The sequence below is a fragment of the Echiichthys vipera genome (assembly GCF_963691815.1).
Source record: "Echiichthys vipera genome assembly, chromosome: 11".
In the NCBI taxonomy this organism is placed as follows: domain Eukaryota; kingdom Metazoa; phylum Chordata; class Actinopteri; order Perciformes; family Trachinidae; genus Echiichthys; species Echiichthys vipera.
The window spans coordinates 11,313,412-11,334,178 of NC_139836.1; the positions used below are offsets into that span (position 1 = coordinate 11,313,412).

The 20,767-nt window shown below is 41.7% G+C and overlaps 1 protein-coding gene across 1 annotated transcript in view; it reads right to left on the reverse strand.

Moving 5' to 3' along the window:
- The window catches only part of LOC310953529 (actin-binding LIM protein 1-like), a 31,098-nt gene extending 14,078 nt beyond the window's left edge, over window positions 1-17,020 (reverse strand). Inside the window, exons 1-6 of the mRNA XM_083922591.1 lie at window positions 16,923-17,020; window positions 8,372-8,509; window positions 4,386-4,569; window positions 3,930-4,039; window positions 2,058-2,184; window positions 1,838-1,931 (exon numbers count right to left, since the gene is read on the reverse strand). Of these exons, the coding sequence (XP_083778717.1) occupies window positions 1,838-1,931; window positions 2,058-2,184; window positions 3,930-4,039; window positions 4,386-4,569; window positions 8,372-8,509; window positions 16,923-16,944 (675 nt within the window). The 5' untranslated portion in view covers window positions 16,945-17,020. The remainder of the gene's footprint in view (window positions 1-1,837; window positions 1,932-2,057; window positions 2,185-3,929; window positions 4,040-4,385; window positions 4,570-8,371; window positions 8,510-16,922) is intronic.
- Window positions 17,021-20,767: the final 3,747 nt, after the last annotated feature.

The window sequence follows — 20,767 nt, forward strand, 5'->3', positions numbered from 1 at the left end:
CCCTGACTCCTGTTTCCTGTCATTCTTCAAGCCGTTCTATCCAATAAAGGCATGAAAAGGCCGGGAAAAAAAAGACATGGTAATCTCACTTTTTACAATATAGAACCTTTAAAGTAACTGAATTAGTAACTGTAATGAAATTAATTTCACTCATTACTGAAAAAAGTGAACACATTACTGAACACGTTACTAAGTAATGCTATACTGCCCAACACTCGATTTTGAAAAACATGGAAATCTCACTTTTTACAATGTGGGGCCTTTCAGTAAGAAAAAATTGTAAGATTGTTTACCTATTATTGAATATAACCACCATGACATTTGCCTGTTTGACACAGTCAACCTGCCTTCTATACCTGAGTGTTCCTCTTTGTGATAACCTGAATAATGCAATCCAATAAAATGATCTGAAGGCTAAAGCGCCTAAATTTCCATCTACATTGACATGGCACTTTGCATGCAGAGAGCCCCATTGTAAAGCCTATGCGACTTTGACCAGGACTGATAAAAGACACAAGTGAAATTGTGCCTGCTGTATAACAACCCTCAGTAACATTTGAGCTGGCAAGGGCCACTCAGAGATATGGAGCCACTTACTAATATTTGCATTTTTACATTTTACAGAGTGACTATAGCAAGCACTTCACATCACCTCCTACCCAATACTCTCCTCACGTACACTGTAAAACAGAAAATCTCTCTCTCGCAGGGATAATAAAGTTACTTATGGTATATGTGTAGTATGCCATCAAGTACTATTTCTCTCAGTGTACAATAGCTGCATTAATTACCCCTGCATTAATAAGCCATTCACATTACACTCCAAGAGGAACAGAGAGTATGCCAACCTTCCGATGGCTACATGGTATTTGACCTGGGTCCTGGGTCCTGGGTCAGTGATTAGACTATCAGACAGACTGCTATGGCTTTGGACCCACTGATCCATTGGCAGCAGCTCAGGGGTGAGATGCCGAGGCCTTTTCCTATTGTCATAAAGGCCAGCCTTAGTGCTGGATTACTGTAAGCCTGGCTGGCTGGCTAGTAGTGACATTTTCATACCATTAAATGACACATAACACAGTGTCTGATTGGATTACAGTCAGCAGAACAGACACGCTAGCACTTGTTCAAGAGACCAGTGAACACAGAGAGCGTTGAGGACAAAGGTGTTGGGAATGTTTTACATAAATTTGGTTCAATCAACATTGATAAACAAGAGTTTCTTAACAGCTGTATGACATGAAGTACAAATGAATACTGATCATTTCCTAAAAGTTAGATCACATTTGCTGTTTTAGGTAATATTTATATAACTTTTGGCAAAGCGAGCTTCTATGACTGCGTGCAAGCATGTGTATTTATGCAGAGTTAGAAAGACCTAAAATCGGCTAAGAATTAATCTTTTAGCTGAACACACTCATGTCAAGAGTCTATTTGGATCTGTGACGAAGAGATTACACTGAAGATTATCAAACTACATTTCACAATTTCCCTCTGTATGGAAAGCAAAACTGTGCTAACTATGAACCTATTTCTGTAAATCCACATCATGCAAGCATTCTTTTGAAACTTAAGATGCACTTTCCAAAAGTATCTGCTGTAATTATAGTCCTTAAATGAACCGTAAAGGACTCACATTCAAGTGAAAGTATTTGTTCCCTTAGAATTCTTTTAAGCGTACCTTAGGCAGGGTTCATATGAAATCCAGGTGCGATATTAAATCTGTTTACAAAAGCGTATTATAAAATCCACACCAGGCTGCAGAGAGAGAGATCTGCCTGTATAAGGGGCCCAATCAGAGAGATGTTGAAGAAAGTGAGGTGTGGGTGTGTCTTACCTCGAGCACCTTCCCTGTGATGAACTGATGACACGCCTCACACTGAACACCAAAATGGATCTGGTAGTCCTTCTCACAGTAAGGGGAGCCGTCCCTGTGAGGAGGCAGACAATTCTTAACAGCAGGGACTTGACAGTGAAATATCATATTGCGTGTGAACCTTATGCAGGCCTGGATTTGACCAAGTAGCCTGTAATTACAGTGAATAAGAGCTGCTTACTTGCTGATGTACTCCCCGGTCAGCACTTTGCTGCAGGCCTTACACTTAAAGCAGCCAAGATGCCACTGTTTGTCCAATGCTAGAAGAGCCTGTCCGTTCTTAATGTCTCGACCACATCCCGCGCAATCTGCGAAAAGCAAAAGTGGCATGGCTTAAAAACACAAAAAGATCAAAGGTTCTCACAACAAAAAATACAATAAAATACAGAAGCAGAGCAAGGAAATAGATGTAGATTAAATTTATGTTCGCTTCCGGGTAGAAACACAACTTTAATGGGTTCACAACATCATCAACTGCACGCAAAGAATGAGACAGTTCTGACCCACGACACTAGATGGTGATAGAGTGTAACAAGCGTTGTTCTGACAGCTGCCTCTTTCTATCATCCACATCTCTTCTACCATGGCTCTAAAAGCTCCATCCATATCCAAGTGGGATCCCAAGGCTCTAAAAGTGCAAGAGGTTGGTTTCTAAACGAGCAATCTTCCCGTCATCTCTTCTTTAATGAATAGGGGATGAAAGCAACACAGAGCCCACTGCAACCACAGGGGACTATAACTACGTACGGCATAACGAGGTTGCCATGATGACGTGAGGAGAATCAGCATGCCTTATTTATAGGTGACCTTGTCTAAAAGCTCTTCAAACACCAACAGAGAGACCAGTGGGGTTGTGTCTGTGTGTGTGTGTGTGAGAGAGAGAGAGAGAGAGAGAGAGAGAGAGAGAGAGAGAGAGAGAGAGAGAGAGAGAGAGAGAGAGAGAGAGAGAGAGAGAGAAGAACAGCAAGTAAGAAAGGGGAGAGAAAGAGGAAGGATGAGAGGAGTTGAAGGAGGAGGGGTTTGAGGGCTGCACATTCCCTATTCCAGGGGAAAGGAAAATGCAAGGCGATGCATTATTTAGCAAGGCCTGTCTTGGTGTTATTCATAAAGGAACATGGCTGGTCCAACACAAGAAGAGGAGAGAATGAATGAAAGCCAAGATCATTCAGTCTTCAGGCATAACATGAGAGCTCATTATTTTCATTACAGTTATGCAGAAGTACCTTTGCACAGTTTTCCTCTTTTATTTCCTCTTAAAGGAATAGTTTGACCTTTTAATAAATGTGCTTATTCACTATCCTGCTGTGAGTTAGAAGAGAAGAATCATACCACTTTCATATGTGTCTGTTCAGTATGAAGCTAGCAGTCACTTAGCTTATCTAATCTTATCTTGGCTTAGCATAGTTGCTACCAAATACAGTGGTAGAGCTCAGCTAACTCTCAGTAATAATGCGTGTAGTGTATTTCCCAACATGTCAAACTATTCCTTTAAGTGGCTTTAAAGTTGGAGCAGCCATCACTGAGTGAAATTTTCAAATTCTCATTTCATATGAATTTCCCCAAAATTCAGTCTGGAAACTTTAGATCTTCACCCGTATTCAAAGGGAAGTTTCATTGGTTTGAATAATATTTGGTTGCATGGAACACGTTTATAATTATTGACTGACTCACCAACAGGTAAGGGGTTAATGTCCATGATTCTACATTTATGGTAGTAAGTAAGTAATTCTGGTTTGTGTTCAATTAAATGTATGTTAAAAATGTGTGGGCAAGATGACTGACTGCAAACCTGAAAATTATTATTTACAGATCAAATGTCACAGATAAAATTAACAGCTCCATTAAATCCAATGCATGAATCATACCTAAAATCTCAATTTTCCTAACTTTTTGTTTTTATAAAACTTTATTAGGTCCTTCAAATAATCCATTTTAACTATGAATTATTCTGCAAACTTCCCAATTCTGTGTGGAAGCCAAATTAGGATCATGCCAAAGAGGATGCCTTTCTGTGTATTAAACCTGTGTGCGTGTGCTACACATGGCAACTTACTGCTGGAGCCCAGGATGTCCTTTGGTCCTGGAGACATGGGCTCGACACAGTATTGACACAGGCAGTCCTTCCCGTTAAAGGTCACCCTGTCCCCGGCGGGGAACGGTCGTCTGGAAAAGGGGTGACATATACAATCGGTCAAAAAGACATGAGCTGTGGCCCCGAGGTAAGTGTTTTAGCTGTGCCTTGCAGGCTGTCTGATGGGGCTTAAGATGACATGAGCCGATGATGTGGATGTGTCAACACTGTCCGCCTGAGGAGGCCATTTAGTCAGATGACGCAGGCGTGACACACAGTGTGGTACCGTGCACTGTCTACTGGAGTTGCTGACATCTTTCATTTCAACTTTGTTTGTCTGTCACTTCACATGATTCTGCGCAGAAATGCATTATTACTGTATTGTAAAGCTGTATGTGAATGCAAGACAGTAAGATTGAGAGATTCCGTGTGTCTTACTTGCAGATGGTGCAGACGAAGCAGGCAGGGTGGTAGGTCTTGCCGAGGGCAGTGACCACTTCCCCCTCCACAAAGTCCCCACAGCCATTGCAGCGGGTGCCGTGCATGCGTTGGTAGTCCAGCGTGCACAGATAGTCTCCATTCTTCATGAAGAAGCCCCCCTGGGCAAGGTCACAGCCGCACACTAAACAGGACACACACATTGGCACTCTGCGAGTCAGGTCATTTAGTGCTCTGCCCATATAACACATCCAATCATCAAGCCACCAAACTCCTCCATGCATCGATGGCTTTGATAAGACTTTCTAGTCTGGTTAATCCTGAGTGACACACTCAATGCATGAAATGGATGCTGAGAAATACATTTCAACAGCTGTGTGTGTTACAAGGGTAACATAAAATTTCTTCATTAGCAGTCAACTAAAAAAACTGAACTCCCTTTGAAGGAACTCTGCATTGAGGGATCATGTGATTAATCAGCACCACCACAGCAAGGTCTTTTCATTGTCAGTGTGGAGATAGATTTTCAATGCAACAACAATTCCACAATTGTGTAGCCCAGGAAATGGCCTTGATCTGTTTCTGGAGATAACTGGCTCTAAATACTCCTACCCCACTGTAAGTCTCCAACACGCTTCCTTTGATTCAAATATAACCTTGTCATCTACACAATCATGAAAGACTGACAAAAGCAGAAATAGTTATTAGGGAACAATTGGGATATTTTAATGCTGGTGTGAAGCTGTTATCAGGTTTTTATCAATTTGGATGTAGAATGTTACAATGGTTTTCATCTCTGTGATATCAAGCAGAGACACATAGTGTGGCTAAGGATTATGGCTTTTCACTTTTTGGCATGTCCATCATGAACAATGCCAGTTACCATCACATGTCTGCGATATGCTCAAAGATGCTCAAGACTAAAATCGACAGCATCTAGCAGCTCTGTAAGGCCATGCTAAGGTACAGCAGTGCTTTGAGCTGAATGCTAATGCCAGTATGTTAACGAACTCACAAAGACCATGCTAACATGCTGATGTTTAGCATGCCTAAAGTTTATCATGTTAAGCATCTTAGATTAACGTATTAGCATGCATGGACATTTGATAATTATCACTTGACACCAAGTACAGCTTAGGCTGATGAAAATGTCTTTAGTTTTGTGTATTTGCTCATAAAACAAAGTTGGATATAATAATGCTGGGATATAGAAAGTTACAGGATCAAAGTTATTCACCCTGACATACAAGTGTCTTTACCAAATTTCATGGCAATCCATCTTAGACCCCTTTCACACATGCACTGAAAAACAGACATTTTCTAGATATTACCTAGCAGGGCTCGATGTGAGAATGTAAGTGTCTGAGTGAGTTAGATCAGACATCAAACAGATTTTACCCTGCTAAATCTCTGGTACAAAATCTGTGTAATGTCAGATTGAGACCATGTGTAAGAATCTACCATTTCTATCATGCGGCTTGTGCAAAACCTGAAGAAAACAAACATCGGAGGGTGAAGAAGAAGGGGGATTTACACAAAGACGTCAATGGAAATGTCTCTGTCTTTAATTGACAGATCTGTAAAACCGAGTTACTCCACAAAGAATCATGCAAAAGCAACACTTTAAATCATGTGTGTAACAGAGCTCATAAGTATCTTGGAAACTATTTTTAAAAAGCATAAAAAAAATTACTCATTGACTGTAAAACTAAAGAAATCTTACTCAACTAAGACCAAAATGATCAATCAGTAGCAGCTGTTGTTGGTTATTTGAGTCTGGACCAAAGTGGTGTGCTGATACCAACAAAGAGACGGACCAACATTAAAAACATCCATGCTCTCCCATTCATCAACAGATATTGTACTTCTGATGACATGCTGCCTTTGGTGGCTCATTTGGGGGGATATTTTAGGGAATGGTGGCTGATTAAAAAAAATCATGGTTTAAAATAACCACTAATTTTCGTGCCGCATTCTCATAAGATATCAAGACTCACTTATTGTCAGACTGAAAATAATGACTGCATAGTTATGTAAAGGCGACATATATTTCAATTATGAATTAGACATAAAGCGTGTCAATATCTACAGTATTTCAACCACATAATGATCACATGAGCCATGTAGTCCACCATTTCAGCACCGCAGAGTAAGCCTGGGAATTGAATAGCCTTTTGGAAATGCCACAGCTAAGAGGGAAAATATTTTGATGTACGAGATGACTGCACCTAATCATTCTTATGCAATAAGCATTGCTAAATCCAATGGATGAATGGGAGCGAGTGAAGGGAGAATCAGATTTAATTGCATTAGGGCTCAGTTGTGATGGGATTAGCTTGTAAGCTATCTGTCCAGAGAAAACCCGCAGTGGAGATTTGGTGGCCTTTGCCTGTGTTGTCCAACAACTTCAGCTTTTCAACAGATTCATGCCATTACATTAAATGTTGTTTCGAAAATGTAACAAGGTCAGCTTATTACATTGAAATGAAAGGAAATTCGAAGAAACTGAAAGTCTTTGCTTTTGTGCATTTCATGGAACTAGAGCAGTGTCCGTTCAAAACGTGTATGTTCAGTCGATTGCTTGGCCTCAGAATTGCTGTTTGCAGCTTTCTCGAGAACTGCTTGTCTAACAACTTTACACTTGTTGTTGAGACTGCGCTACCTTTGGCCCATAACAATACTCCTGACATGGCATAATTACATCCCCTAGCAATGCTAGCGATGCTAAGGTAGTATATGCTAGTTATTTGGGACCAAGCTAGCTATTGGGACCTAGAACAAAGGCGTTCATTCCCAAAGTTACACTATTGATGCCTAAAATGTTTGAGATTTCAACAATGTAATATCTCTGGTCTCTCCAGTCTCTCTTTCCTTATCGGTTCTTGAGTGACTCTAGTGGATGAGGGGGAACATGCCATTCGGCAGTGTAACAGTTAATAGGGGTCCCCTTTCAATGCACTACACATTGTGTACATGAGGCACAACAAATATGTCCCATAGGATAGATCTCAAGAACTCACACTTTAAAGCGCATGTCCTTGGGTCCTCAGCAATACACCTGCCAAGTTTGAAATTATAGGACAGACTTACATACAGAGACTCCTTCCATTTAAGTTACATGAGATAAATGTATGCAAAAAGCGGCTGTTTGGGATTTATCTGCCAAGAGGATAGAATGACAGTCAATAAGCCCAATCACGTCAAGTTTGGCACTGACATGATCACATTTAGAGCAAGGTTAGACAGTGTGTCTTCTGGCTATTAAAGGAGTCCTCACGTCTTCTTTGGTAACCACTTACTTGTGTGCACAAACACACACATACACCTTTAGTGCCACAACTCTCTAAAGGCATGTGTATCCACTTGTAAAGGACAGAATTAGATACTAATCTCAATGTTTGTTTGTGTTATTCTGGGACCTTGGTGAACTAAGCTAACTCTATAACAGCGCTCCAGTCACAGATTAACCACAAGAGCTTCAGCAGGGCAGGTCCAGCCTACAAGGGTGAGACTGCTTAGTTGGCTGTGGGCAGCTACATTGTAATCATGCCAGAAATCCATCAGTCGTAAGGCTAAATGCAGAAGGATTTGCACTGTCACTTGCTATAGCAGTCTAGATGGTACTTTAATTGAAGTATGTAGGTCTGAAAAGTGAAGATGAGTCATACAAACATGTATCTCCCTCGTTAGAGGAGGCTAGAAAGGACGTTGTGGCATTTAGGGACTGCTCCTGTCCAACTTTGGGATGCTTTTTGGGACAGAACAATTTGTTCAGCGGCACACAGCTGACATATGACTCCACTGTGCCTGTGAACTATCATACTACATCACAGGGGGAGAAAACACTATTATAAAACTACAAAACAAAGCTATAGTCAGAAAAAGACTGGTCTTTTTGATCATAATATAAGGGAAAAAATCACAAGCAGTAAATATGAGTGAAACCCATTTAACGTCACATATTTAATTACAAAAAATGCCAGTACCTTTACAGGTGAAGCACTTGAGATGGAAGTGCTTGTTCTGCACCCGCAGCACCTCGCCCTTACATGGCTCCCCACACTTGTAGCACTGAATCAGGGGCTTCTCTGTGGAGTGGTGGTGTGTGTCCTGCGCATGAGCCACTGCAAGAGAGAAGACATCAACATCACTGAACTGTAATGTTGATGAGTCATCATGTTTTTGTAACATTGCTTTTAGGCTTTTTAAGTTGTGTTCATCTGAGGACACACTGTGAATCTGAAGCTGCAACAACGAGATAAAGACCAACTGCTGAGAGCCTGTCAGAGTAAAAAAAAAGAACATTGAGCAGGACAGCATATCTTGGGGTTCACGGCCCAGATAGGCTCTCTAGAGAGCACCAATCTAAATATAGTCTGTCTTGATCAGTGGAGGATGGCGAGACAAAATGCTGAGGAAAGCAGGGCTCGGTAAATGGCATGCTAAAAGGGTATTGATAAAATCACTTTCGCTATCGAGTTTACTGTTCTTTCATTCTCAAAGGAAAATATCATGGGCCATTTGCTGTCTATTCCTAGCTTATGTTCCCAGTAATCGTTTTACAGTGCATGCTATATATGACTTCTCATTGCAATGTTTAAAAGGTAAGTTTTAGTGTCAAACAAAGCTTGACATTAACTTCTGTCCCATGCTTTTTGTGCTGGTGAAGTGATCTGTTCCCCTGTGGATGTCATGTTTGACAGTGAGCAGAGCATGGCACTCAACTGAGATTACCATAAAACATAGTAGGCTTAATGTTTGTTGTGATAGAACGTCTCACTCTGTGGAAGTTGCAAATGATAAATAGCAGTTGTTAAATACCTTCCTGTGAAGGGCTTTACATCCTCTACACTCCCTTTGAGCAGATACAAGGGAAACAAGAATAAGAATAAGTCACGTCCACAGCCAGCTCACAATTACAATGATAACACATTAAGCGGGTATATTAACTATGTAAGCAATCTTAAGTTTAGTGTGTTAGCATGTTGATGTTAGCAAATTACAATTAGTTGCAAGCTAACTCCTACAGCGATGTTAGCAAAATTTTGGTACTAGACCTTCATCAAAGCAAATGGTCTAGTAGGCTACTGAAACATCACTAATATATGTATCTTTGCAAGTTCGACAGTAAATCTGATAAAAATCATTAAAAAAAATATCAAGTTGAATTTGTGACCTAATGGTTATGCGAGGGGATGAGGGGAATATCTGACCACATTTTACGGAAATGTATCTGTTAGTTATTGAGATAGTTCACACAAAGCCACAAATGTCCACCTCATGGCTGTGCTGGTGGAAAAAGTCAAGGGGATCACTAAAAACATTAGGATCCATCATCTGGGGACCATTACTTTAGTGCCAATCCATCCAGTATACATGTTGAGATATTTCACTGGATACATGACACCTTTGACCTGCTGGTGATGCTGAAGGAAAAGTCAGAGGATCACAAATGTCAGTAGGGTTCAATCTCTGGGGAACATGAATGTGTGTACCAAATTGCATGCCGATCTATAAAATAGTTGAGAAATTTCAGTCTGAACCAAAGTAGTGGACTGACATACCGACATTGCAATTCCTAAAGCCACGGCGGTGCTGCTAACATGACCACAAATTATATTCAAATAGCTACATCTAATGGCTAGAATTTCAGATCACTGGTAGTGCAGGATGCATAGATTTTAATCTGAGTAAAGATTTAGACATCACTTTCTTAATGTGAGGTATACATCATAATTATAAAAGAGTCTGTGGGCCTCCTCAGAAGAAAGTTTGGGCGTCAATGACACAGACAGACATTAATCCAGCACTACTGTGCTGCAGTGCAGCACTGCACACAGTTTATCAGCTGTTCTGAAACCAGCACATCATTTCACATTCGAGAGCATTAACTAGCAAGGCAGACCTACTCTTTCATCCTCTCATTTCCTCTTTCTCTCTTTTTCAAACAAAGACACACAAACATGCATACACACTCACATACAAACTTAGAATATACATGAAAGGATTTTTGCTCTTTCTGCTCTGCAATGAGTCATTATTCTGCAAGGCTAAAATAAGACACCAAAGGAACAGAAATAGCATCATGACCAATCAATTGTCTACCAAAAATAGACGTTACTCTGGATTATTGATGACTTGGCCTACCTTGCTTCTCACTTCTACAGTTGCAGTTACTTTATGATATTTTGAGGTGGTTTAATTGGGGTAGCAGTCTTTGATTCTTTGATTGATCGTCTAGGGGCAGTATAAAATGTCTTGTAAAAGTCCTTAAGGATACAATTTACAGAGCATTGAAAAGGAGGTGACAGAAGTTATGAAAAACAGTGAAAGAAGAAGACGGGATAACAGGAGGGAGGCTGAAAGGAATGTGGGTATGAGATGGTGGAGGATCTATTTCCCTGGTGTCTCTGGTGTGATTACACTCAGCAGGCAGGACAATGAGTCATCTCTGGGTGAACCAGACTACTGAACTGAGTCTCAGCAGCACTGTGTGTGACATTGCACCTCAGTCAGAAAACGCAGGCCATCTGGGTAACTGCACTTTGCATATATATCCGATCTAACAAGTCATTCCAAGCCTCGTGTTCGGCTTTTAATCCTGGAAGTTAAAGGAAAATTCAAGTTTATTATAACTTGGTTATATCAGTTATTATAACATTGTACTCAATTGTTAAGCTCTGGAAACACAGGCGTCACTACAACGGAGGCAGGGCAATAGATATGAGGGGTCAGATGATCTTGTGGATGGTTTACAGATAATGGAATAATTACTCAGCAGCAAAAGTAATCCATTACATTACCTCATTTAGTTTACTAATTATTTTAGCTGTGTTACCCATTCTAGTTTAAAGGTCAAAAGTGCTTCACACCCACACACAGCGTGTTTTGTATTTAACATATTGAAACAGAAAAAGAGATATAGTTGTTTAACAAGCAGGCAGCCCTTATAGTTTGGAGAGATCCAGCGAAAAGCTTTACCTCTGTGACTGCCCACAGTTCTCCACAAATCCCGACCTCAGCTGTGCGATTCAACACCAACTCTAAACAAAACTAGGTTAAACCTGAAGGTGTGCCTGTGGCTAAGAAAACACAAAATGTGAATAAGGCAATTTTAGAATTGCCGGGAGTACTTGTGTTTCTGGTAACCCCGCTAATAAATATCCTGAATTCACTCTCCTTTTAGCTCTGGTTTGGTCTCCACTAACTCCCGGGGAAAACATCTGGCTCCATGTTCACCAGCTCCTTGCTAAAATTGTGTGTTGGTGCTTGGTGGATAGCGTGAAGCGGGTTTTAGAGCTTTTTTCTTGAAACAGCTGCCTGCTATGTTTGAAACAATGCTGATAAGAACGGTGACAGTAAACTACAACAATATGCCCTAAAACCAAAGGAAAGTGTTAAAAGATACCAATAAAAGCTCTGTAGATCTGAGGGGAACTGCAGAAAGCAGTAATTCTCTCTGTCTCTCTCTTTCACATCACACATGGTCATTTTATCCAGTCTTAATATATAAATATTGATAGTAGTAGCTCTAAAGTACAAACTATACATTGTAGTGATGCCAACCATCTCTCTTTCAGTCCATTAGTGTTGCTGACTTACTATTTTTAACAGTGTTGTGTTGTCAGCGGGGAAAGCCCAGCATGGAAAAGTCAACACTGCCAACGTCAGAGCAGGTTGACAAAAATCCAAGACAGATGTTGCTTAGAGGATCTAAAAAAAAGAGCTTTGGCTGGGACTCTATAAGCATCAGCGCTGTGTTTCCAGCTTAACCCCGCCTCTTCCACTGTAGAGTTTTTGCGTCAGCGCTGCACAGAGGGAGAGAGACTGTGGTGAAGTCAAACCGAGATGGGTACTCTACATGGTGTTTCATAAAAAATAAGGAAGACAAAACCAAAAGAGATGGTCCTTTTTCTCAAAGGATTCAGATTGAACCATTTATAGGACTTGTTTGGAGATAAATCAATAAAAGAGGTCTATTTCAAATGTTTAACAGGCCACTGTTATCACTTCAAGCTATTTTACTGCAATAACATGGATTAGAAATAAATCCATTACTGAGTTTTAGGGGTCCTTTTGGTAGCAACAAAATGCTGCTTGATTTGCTAGAATGTATATTATATAATGCTATAAATAAGTAAGCACGCTGTATATGAAACAACCTCAGCACAGGGCAACTTACTGTGGAATATACAGTGGTAAAATTTTTCCGACTGCTGCTCACATTCCTCACTCTGGGCTGGATGTGTTGACTGTGCTGACAGAGTGATCTGTCCTGCCTCATCACCGTGGGATAAAGTGACTGATATGAGCCTTAACACACAATGAACTCACACACACACACACACACACACACACACACACACACACACACACACACACACACACACACACACACACACACACACACACACACACACACACACACACACACACACACACACACACACACACACACACACACACACACACACACACACACACACACACACACACACACACACACAGGCACGCACGCACGCACAAGCATGGTGCTGAGGGAACAATAACCAGCAGAGCATCCCAAAGCCAGGCGCAGAGGAGAAAGGAGGCTTCTCTCTCCGCCCCTACATAACAGCCACCCCCCACCCAACAGAGCCTAGCTGCATCGGCAATAATGAAAGGCTGTAGATGGTACACTGGAGGGAAGTGAGGAAGGCCGTCTTGAATCCCCTGAGGACAGATTTTCTCGTAACACGTGCCCCAGCCTTGCTGGTAATTAACAATAGAGAGGGGTTGTAGTGCAGGGTGTGCTGCAGACTTTGTTGCCATCATTTCCTACTATGAACCTGGACAACTATGCCAAAGCCAAAGTGGTGGCTTGCAAATGAACTGACAAAAGGGGAATTTAACTAAACAATAGATGAGACACAAAAGATGAGACACAAAAAGGTCTAATAAAATATTCAGTCGCTCAATGCCTTTGTTATTGTAAAAGTCACAGACAGAAAAGTTTCCAGTAAAGACAGATAGGACCCCTTAGGGAGTGTGTGTGTGTGTGTGTGTGTGTGTGTGTGTGTGTGTGTGTGTGTGTGTGTGTGTGTGTGTTAGTATAAGTGTGTGTGAGTGACAACGAGAGAGAGAGAGGGACGGATAAAGAGAGTGGCAAAAGCTCCACTCTTGGCATCCATGCTAATACTTTTGGACCCAGTCTGGGTCCAAAAGTCTGCTTCAGAGACAAAGCACATAAACACGCACACACACACACACACACACACACACACACACACACACACACACACACACACACACACACACACACACACACACACACACACACACACACACACACACACACACACACACACACACACACACACACACACACACACACACTTAACTCCAGTATCCAGTCCATCTAGTTTGGGATGAAATATTCCAAGGGTTCTCACCCATAATGAATATCAAAGGGCTCCAAATATGCCCGCAATGATACTGTGTGTGTGTGTGTGTGTGTGTGTGTGTGTGTGTGTGTGTGTGTGTGTCTGAGTGTGTGTGTGTGTGTGTGTGTGTGTTTGTGTTTGGGGGAGGGCATGCAGAGCTCTTCATCACCCAGACATAACAAGAAGCTCTTAACCCTCCCCTCCATGAATATGTATGGCTGTATTCACTGCCTCCCCGCCCCACTGCCCCACCACCAGCGTCCCAGACAAAGCACTTCAAACACGGGCACAAATTGCAGGGGGGAACCCTATCGGCCTCCACCAGGCCCTCCAACCTTGAATAACTAATCCTCGGGGACCTGGGTTTGGAATAATGATCTGTTCTGAATGGTTGAACACCACAGAGTGGAGCATTTGTTGTTGGGCAGGTACATAATAATAATACATCGCTGATGAACAGAAAGAGGGACCTTTAGTCCAGCCACTTATCTGAGAGGAGACAATGGTGGCTCCATGAACTGCAGAAGCCATTGTGTTTGTAGAGCTGATGAAGGCCTTGGCTCTTTGCCTCTGAATGACGACCCATTATGGCCCCACACTCCTGTGTCATATTTCCTGTCATAATCAAACCGATTAATGCCAGACAGGAAGGATGTTTGTTGACTGGCACAATGTATCGCTACAGTCTGTGTTTCTTTCATGGGATTCTCCTGACACTCTTGTTGTCATAGCCTGTATATTTTAGGTCAGTGACTGTCTCTCTCCAGCCAAGCACTTATCTCATCTGTATATTCTGGTCCTGTGTGCCAGCTGTACAAACAGTGTACATCTATGAGAGTGTGTGGTGCATTGATGTCTGTGAAAGGGTTTAGCTCCTCTTTCAGGGGGTAGACACTGGCAAGCTTCAAAGATGAGGCACCACTGCAGTTGTCTGCAGCACTCTGCAAAATCAAAGTAAGCAGCTACCACAGGCACAGGACATTATACTTTCAAAAGAAAACGGTCCGATTGGGAATGCAGGGTCATTTTCTGGGATGCGATGAGGATTATCTAATTTCACAGAGCGCGGTCAGCTGGGCTTTTTACGTAATTTAACGCTGATAACGCAAAAAGAAAAAGAGCGTAAATGAATTAACTACTTCTACAAACGTGCACCAATCTCAGAAGCACGTGTTGATCAAGATCAGACTGTCTTGAGTACACATGGCCCCAATAAATTACAAACTATTTCAAGGGTATTCTTGGCTTTGAAAATAGGACAACTGCCTGCAAGCAGACAAAACGCTAACACTGCAGTCCTTTTATTATGATTCATCATTCTGGGCAAAGAGTATAATTCAGTATTTGGGCAGTCGTGCAACCTGATGGTACACAGCCCACCTGGCCTCAGACAGGTTGCATGATGAGATCTCTGGAGGATACAAGAAGAAATTGTAGGTCGCAGAAAAAATGCCATAGCTTTCTGTTTAGAGGAATGTGGACAATAAATCCAGACTCAATTCCCCTGCCACCAACAGATCCACAGAGACGGAAGGCGACGCAGAGGGTTAAGTCTTCGGAAAACTTTCAGAGGGATTGTTAGAGATGAACATGTGGCAGCCAGAGGTTACGGGTGTTCCGCCAGCACGGGGACTCGATGGCAAAGGCTTTTTTGTAATTGTGGCCAGTTGAATCCACATCAAGAGAACAAGCTACAGAGCCGGACGCCGCCTCCAGCCACCAACACGCTGTCAGATATATAAACAAACCTACACACTCGTATCTGTCAAAACATCTGAAAAGCACTTTTTTTTTGGAGATAGAAATATTTTCAGACAAAACAAAAATATTACATGCCTACACTGTTTGTCTACACAAGCTGGAGGAGCAACTCATAAAGCATCCACTGAAACACAAGAGTAATACATCAAAGCTGGTTAAATTGAGGCACTATTAAGAGAGCATAATGATGACGCATAATTACCAATTACTGTGATTCATTACTTTTGTATTCAGATCCAGTATGGTTGACTTCATTGTGGAAAACGTTGATGTAATAGTTAGTAATATTTATGACTTCAGTATAGGTTACATGCTTATGAATTAGATATTTGTGTTGCATTTTTTTTTGAATAACTTAAGGTCAAAAGGACAGGAGGAAAATTACTGTCGTTAATGTTGTTTTTAATTTAATATATCGTTATAGAAAATTGTGCCTGTGTAGCTGCTTGCTGTGAGTCATACGGACAAACAATGGTCAACATCATCACCACATGCCCCAGAAAATTGCAGGGAATGTTAATATCTCTGGAAATTCGCCCTGACTGCACCTAATTCATCCAACACAGCTGTGCGACCTCAGTTATAGGTGGAAACAATCATCTTTTTCTTTTAACAGGACACTATGAGCGAGGCCACCGCTGACAACAATGGAGTGTACCTTTTAGATGGTCACCATGGCAACGGCTGCAGACAGAGCGAGAGAGAGAGAGCGAAAGAGAGAGAGAGAGAGAGAGAGAGAGGGAGACAGAGAGTGCAGGTCCAGATCTCTGCGCAGTGTGGATCCCTACACTAGGGCTCCACTTTTCCTCTCTCCATGTTAGCTTTATATTCAGCATGCATAAGAAGCCGGATTGTTTTAAACCTGGAACTATCTGCACCTTATAACCTTGAACGTTTTAGTGTCATGCTGCTACACAGTGAGCCAGATGCTTTGTTCCAACCGGCATTTACATAAAGACTGACGCTGCCAAATTAAGCAGACTCCGACCGAAGCATCAGCTGCTACAGAGTATTGAGAAGGGCGTAGCACGTTCAAGTCTTTAACTAGAGAGAACACGCTGATATATCAAAGATGCACATTTATATTGTGTCATTAGTCATGCTTGTTGCAAGCAACACACACCCACATAAAGGAAGCCATGTTCATATTATATCAACACATCTAAAAAAATAATCAAATCAGAGACTAAGGATTCACGCAAACTAAACCCAATTCAATCAGCCACGACAGGCAGTGCAAATAAAAGTGCACATCTACACACACACTGCAGACAGTCAACAGCATAACAAGCAAAACAAATCACATAAAAACACACTCATGACACACACTCTTGGATTACAACTGCTGGATTACCTTTTTCTTTGACCATGACCATTGGAATTGAGGTAAATCTGCTCCACGAAAGGCTGTGGGTATCGATCACCAGTAACTGCTAGTTCCTTTTTTAGTCAAGACTGAAGAGCAGAAAACAGAGCTGAGACACCAAAGAGAAGGAGAGAGAAAGAGAGGAAGGAGAGAGGTACAGGAGCTGCTAAGCTCTCCTCCCGAAAACGCCGCTACAGCGTGGGGTTTGCCTCCCCAACTGCCTGTTTTCCTCCCATCCCTCTCCTCCTCCTCCTTCTCCTCTGCCCACTCCTCCTCCCTCTTCCCCTCCTGCTCTCTCTCTCTCTCTCAGCCCCTCTGTTGTGTCAGCCGCCTCCTCATTGCAGCAACCAGGTGGCTGCTGCTGCTGCTGCTGCTGCTGCTGCTGCTGCTGCTGCTTCTGTGTGACCAAACAGTAACCTCATATCCCTAAAACAGACCCCCTTAAGCACATACACAGTAAAGTGCAGGAAATCACACGACATGAGACACATGCATGTAAAGATACACTATGACACCAACTGGTAAGGCATAATGAACACCACGTATATAAATAAAAGCTGTTACATCAGACTTATCTCTTCTGTCTTCTTCTGTTGTAATATCTTGTCCTTTGCAACCTGTGTAGTATAATGTGAATTTATGAAAATGAAGAGACATTCTATTCCATGAATAAAAGTTCACCAAACTGAATTTTCCTGAGAACAATCATTGATCACGTCACCTCACTAAAGACTTTTGTGTCACTACAACAGGGTGGAGATCAATTACCCTATTCAGTGCTGTAATTTGACTGCTGCGCTGAGAGATTGGTTAAGTTGAGAAAAAATGAGCGTTTGTGACACATGAAAAGAACATGGACTTAAAAGCTGTAAAATCAAAAAAAGGAAAAGAGTGTTTTCTGCAAATGTTGGTCTTTTGTGACAGTAACTGGAGGTGGTTATAGCATTAAGCACAAAATGAATAATTGACATGAAATAAAAGATGTATTAAACACATTATTCACAGTTCAAAGTACTTATCCATTTCTTTTTAGAACAGTATCTACGCTACAGACTGTAGGTGAACTGAGGGGGCTTAGCAAAACGACCAAAATGCATGCCCCTTGTTAACCTGCCATTCCCTCTCCATCCCCTATTTAGAATCAATGGCCCCAACCAAGGCTCTGAAATATCAGTAGCCTTCTGTGCTGTGTTTTGATGAATCCACATGAATTTATGCTGTTGTCTGTAGTACAAAAGCAGCAGACGGATTTGTAATTGCGACTTTTTTGTTTTGCCTTTTGGTCCCACCCTTCTATCTTCTTTGGGCAGTTCGCTATAGTCGTGGGTGAACGAAATTAACCTTCTCCCCTGTTAAAAGTTAACAAATTGCCTAAGTATTAAGAAAGATCCAATCCAATCCATCTGATCCAATCAAGACTGTGGACCTGATCAGCATGCAGTAAAGCCAGGCTCACCTTGAGTGACAGCCCAAGTTGATAATTATTGCACTGCTGGTGCTTCCAGCAGGCCATGTACAGTATGAAGACATGATAGGGCTACAGAAAGCATTTAAGGTCAAAGGTCAGCCTTGCCGTGATCTGTAGCATGACCTTTGTATTGATATCTTTAGTGGATCCTCTGAAATCCAATTACAGAGAGCACGGGAGAGCATGTTCCTGGCTGAGCCTGGTGAAGATACCAACTCTTATATCATCTGTCACTGAAATAAATGACCATATGCAAGAGTGATTGCCAACTTTAGAGAGTTTACTTATATAGGTTAAATGACATGCTCTTTATACAAATTGGTTGCTTTGTTTATGTTTGTGCTTGGAGTACCACACTGTTTAAGTAAACTATAAAGTACTAGACAACCTATGCATCCTCAAATCTTCTCTCCACATACTGTATACAAAATGTATGGAGTCATTTACAAATACTATTTCACGGTGCTCCACAATATAACGTGTTAATAAAGCTTCTTATTTGGCTCCGGGGAAGCAAATAAATTCCACTGCTACCAGGGGACCAATCCTATGTCTGCAGACACTTCAGTGTGTACGCTAAATATGATCTCAGCAGTAACTCAGCCTTGTCACACCAGCAGCAATTAGGGACCACACGGTCACTGATCTATCTGCCCATGCTGGAGCCTCACTGTACCTCTCTACGGCTGTGGGGGAGGAATAGTTTTGCATCAGCACCACCTCTGTAATTGCTGATGCACGAAGACTATTTTGCATTCATAATGCATTCATTCACTGCAGTGTCAACTGTGCCACCTGCTGGATATCTAACAATGTGCATCTGTGTCCACATGGGCGTTTTCTTCTCACTAGGCAATGGAGACATGCCAGTGAGGCAAACAGTAAAAATAGTTAGCGGATATGCCTCCAGCACTCCACCCTTTTTATTATGTAGGGGAAGAAATATGTAATAACTTTGTGATGACCTTGATTTGAGTGGCTTCTTAAAAAGAGCATTTTTTTGGCCAAAAACCATTCCCTTTAAGAAGATTAGAGGTTTACAGTGTGGCTACTAACTGCTACATGCAAGACAAAGACTGTCCCTTTATTATGACTTCTCATAATACTGTAATAACGCTATCATTTTGCTTCTTTTAATAATCTCTGTAGGAGCTGCTGGACATTTATGCTACATAAGGCCTGCCAAGAGCAATTCCTGAGTAGCAAAGCCTATTATCCGTGGATGAAAAGTCTCTGCTGTATTTGGCTCACCTACAGATGATCCATGTCTGTCTGTCCATTAATAACCTGGCCAGAGGACTATACACTACACCGCCCTCATTAGTGCAGATAAAGGACCAAAAAACAATCATAAGTACTATTAAAGGAGAAATACAATGCTCATTTTTAGGTTCATACTTATATTTTGGGTTTCTACTAGAAAATGTTTACATGCTTTAACGCTCCTTTTTAGAGGGATAAGCCCAGTCTGCTCTGATTGGTCAGCATTTCTGGGTCTTCTGCATCTGCAAATAGTGGTGACATTTCAACTGTACGGCCTGGAGGCTTATTTAAAGATATAATATGTAGTATTATCTAAAAAACGATGTATATGACTGTATGTAATGAATAAAAAAGCAATCCCTTTTAATCATCACTTATGACACACTAGAAGTGTGTGGTGGTGTCTGTATCGGCAGAGAACCTGCCCTCTGCCAGGACATTTGTGGATGTCGGCAAAAAAGCACCCCACCCATGTGGGTGTTTAACATCCAACCAATAACAGCACACAGGGTGAGCATTCCCAATAGCTGATTTGTCGTGCCCCTCCCCCTCAGCGTTGCATACTGACACACAGGGCAATAGCAGTGTGTCTCTTTTACCAACACACATACAAAGACAGGATGAAGCTCTGCAATTACTCATAACCTGAGAGTGCAGAACCTTCCAGCGGGGTTGTGCAGATGTGTTTATGTGTGTTTGTGTGTGCGTGTGTGTGTGTGTGTGTGTGTGTGTGTGTGTGTGTGTGTGTGTGTGTGTGTGTGTGTGTGTGTGTGTGTGTGTGTGTGTGTGTGTGTGTGTGTGTGTGTGTGTGTGTGTGTGTGTTTATTTGGGTTTTTAATATAACCACCATGAAACAATCTGAAAATATCGTTTTAGTTAGATTTACTGCTTTGTCCTCACTGGACAGGATTCATTCTCTTCACACAGTCTCTAGCTCACTCAACCATCGCAGAGGAGGGGCCTTATCTGAATGCTGTGTGTTTACTAACAGTAAGCGCTACTTCCCTTAAAGTCAGTTTCTGTATCGGGCTGTATGCGTTGGTCTTTGGATTGAGTGTTTTGATACTTTCACAGTATTTTTATAGTACTGCAACCTACTGTA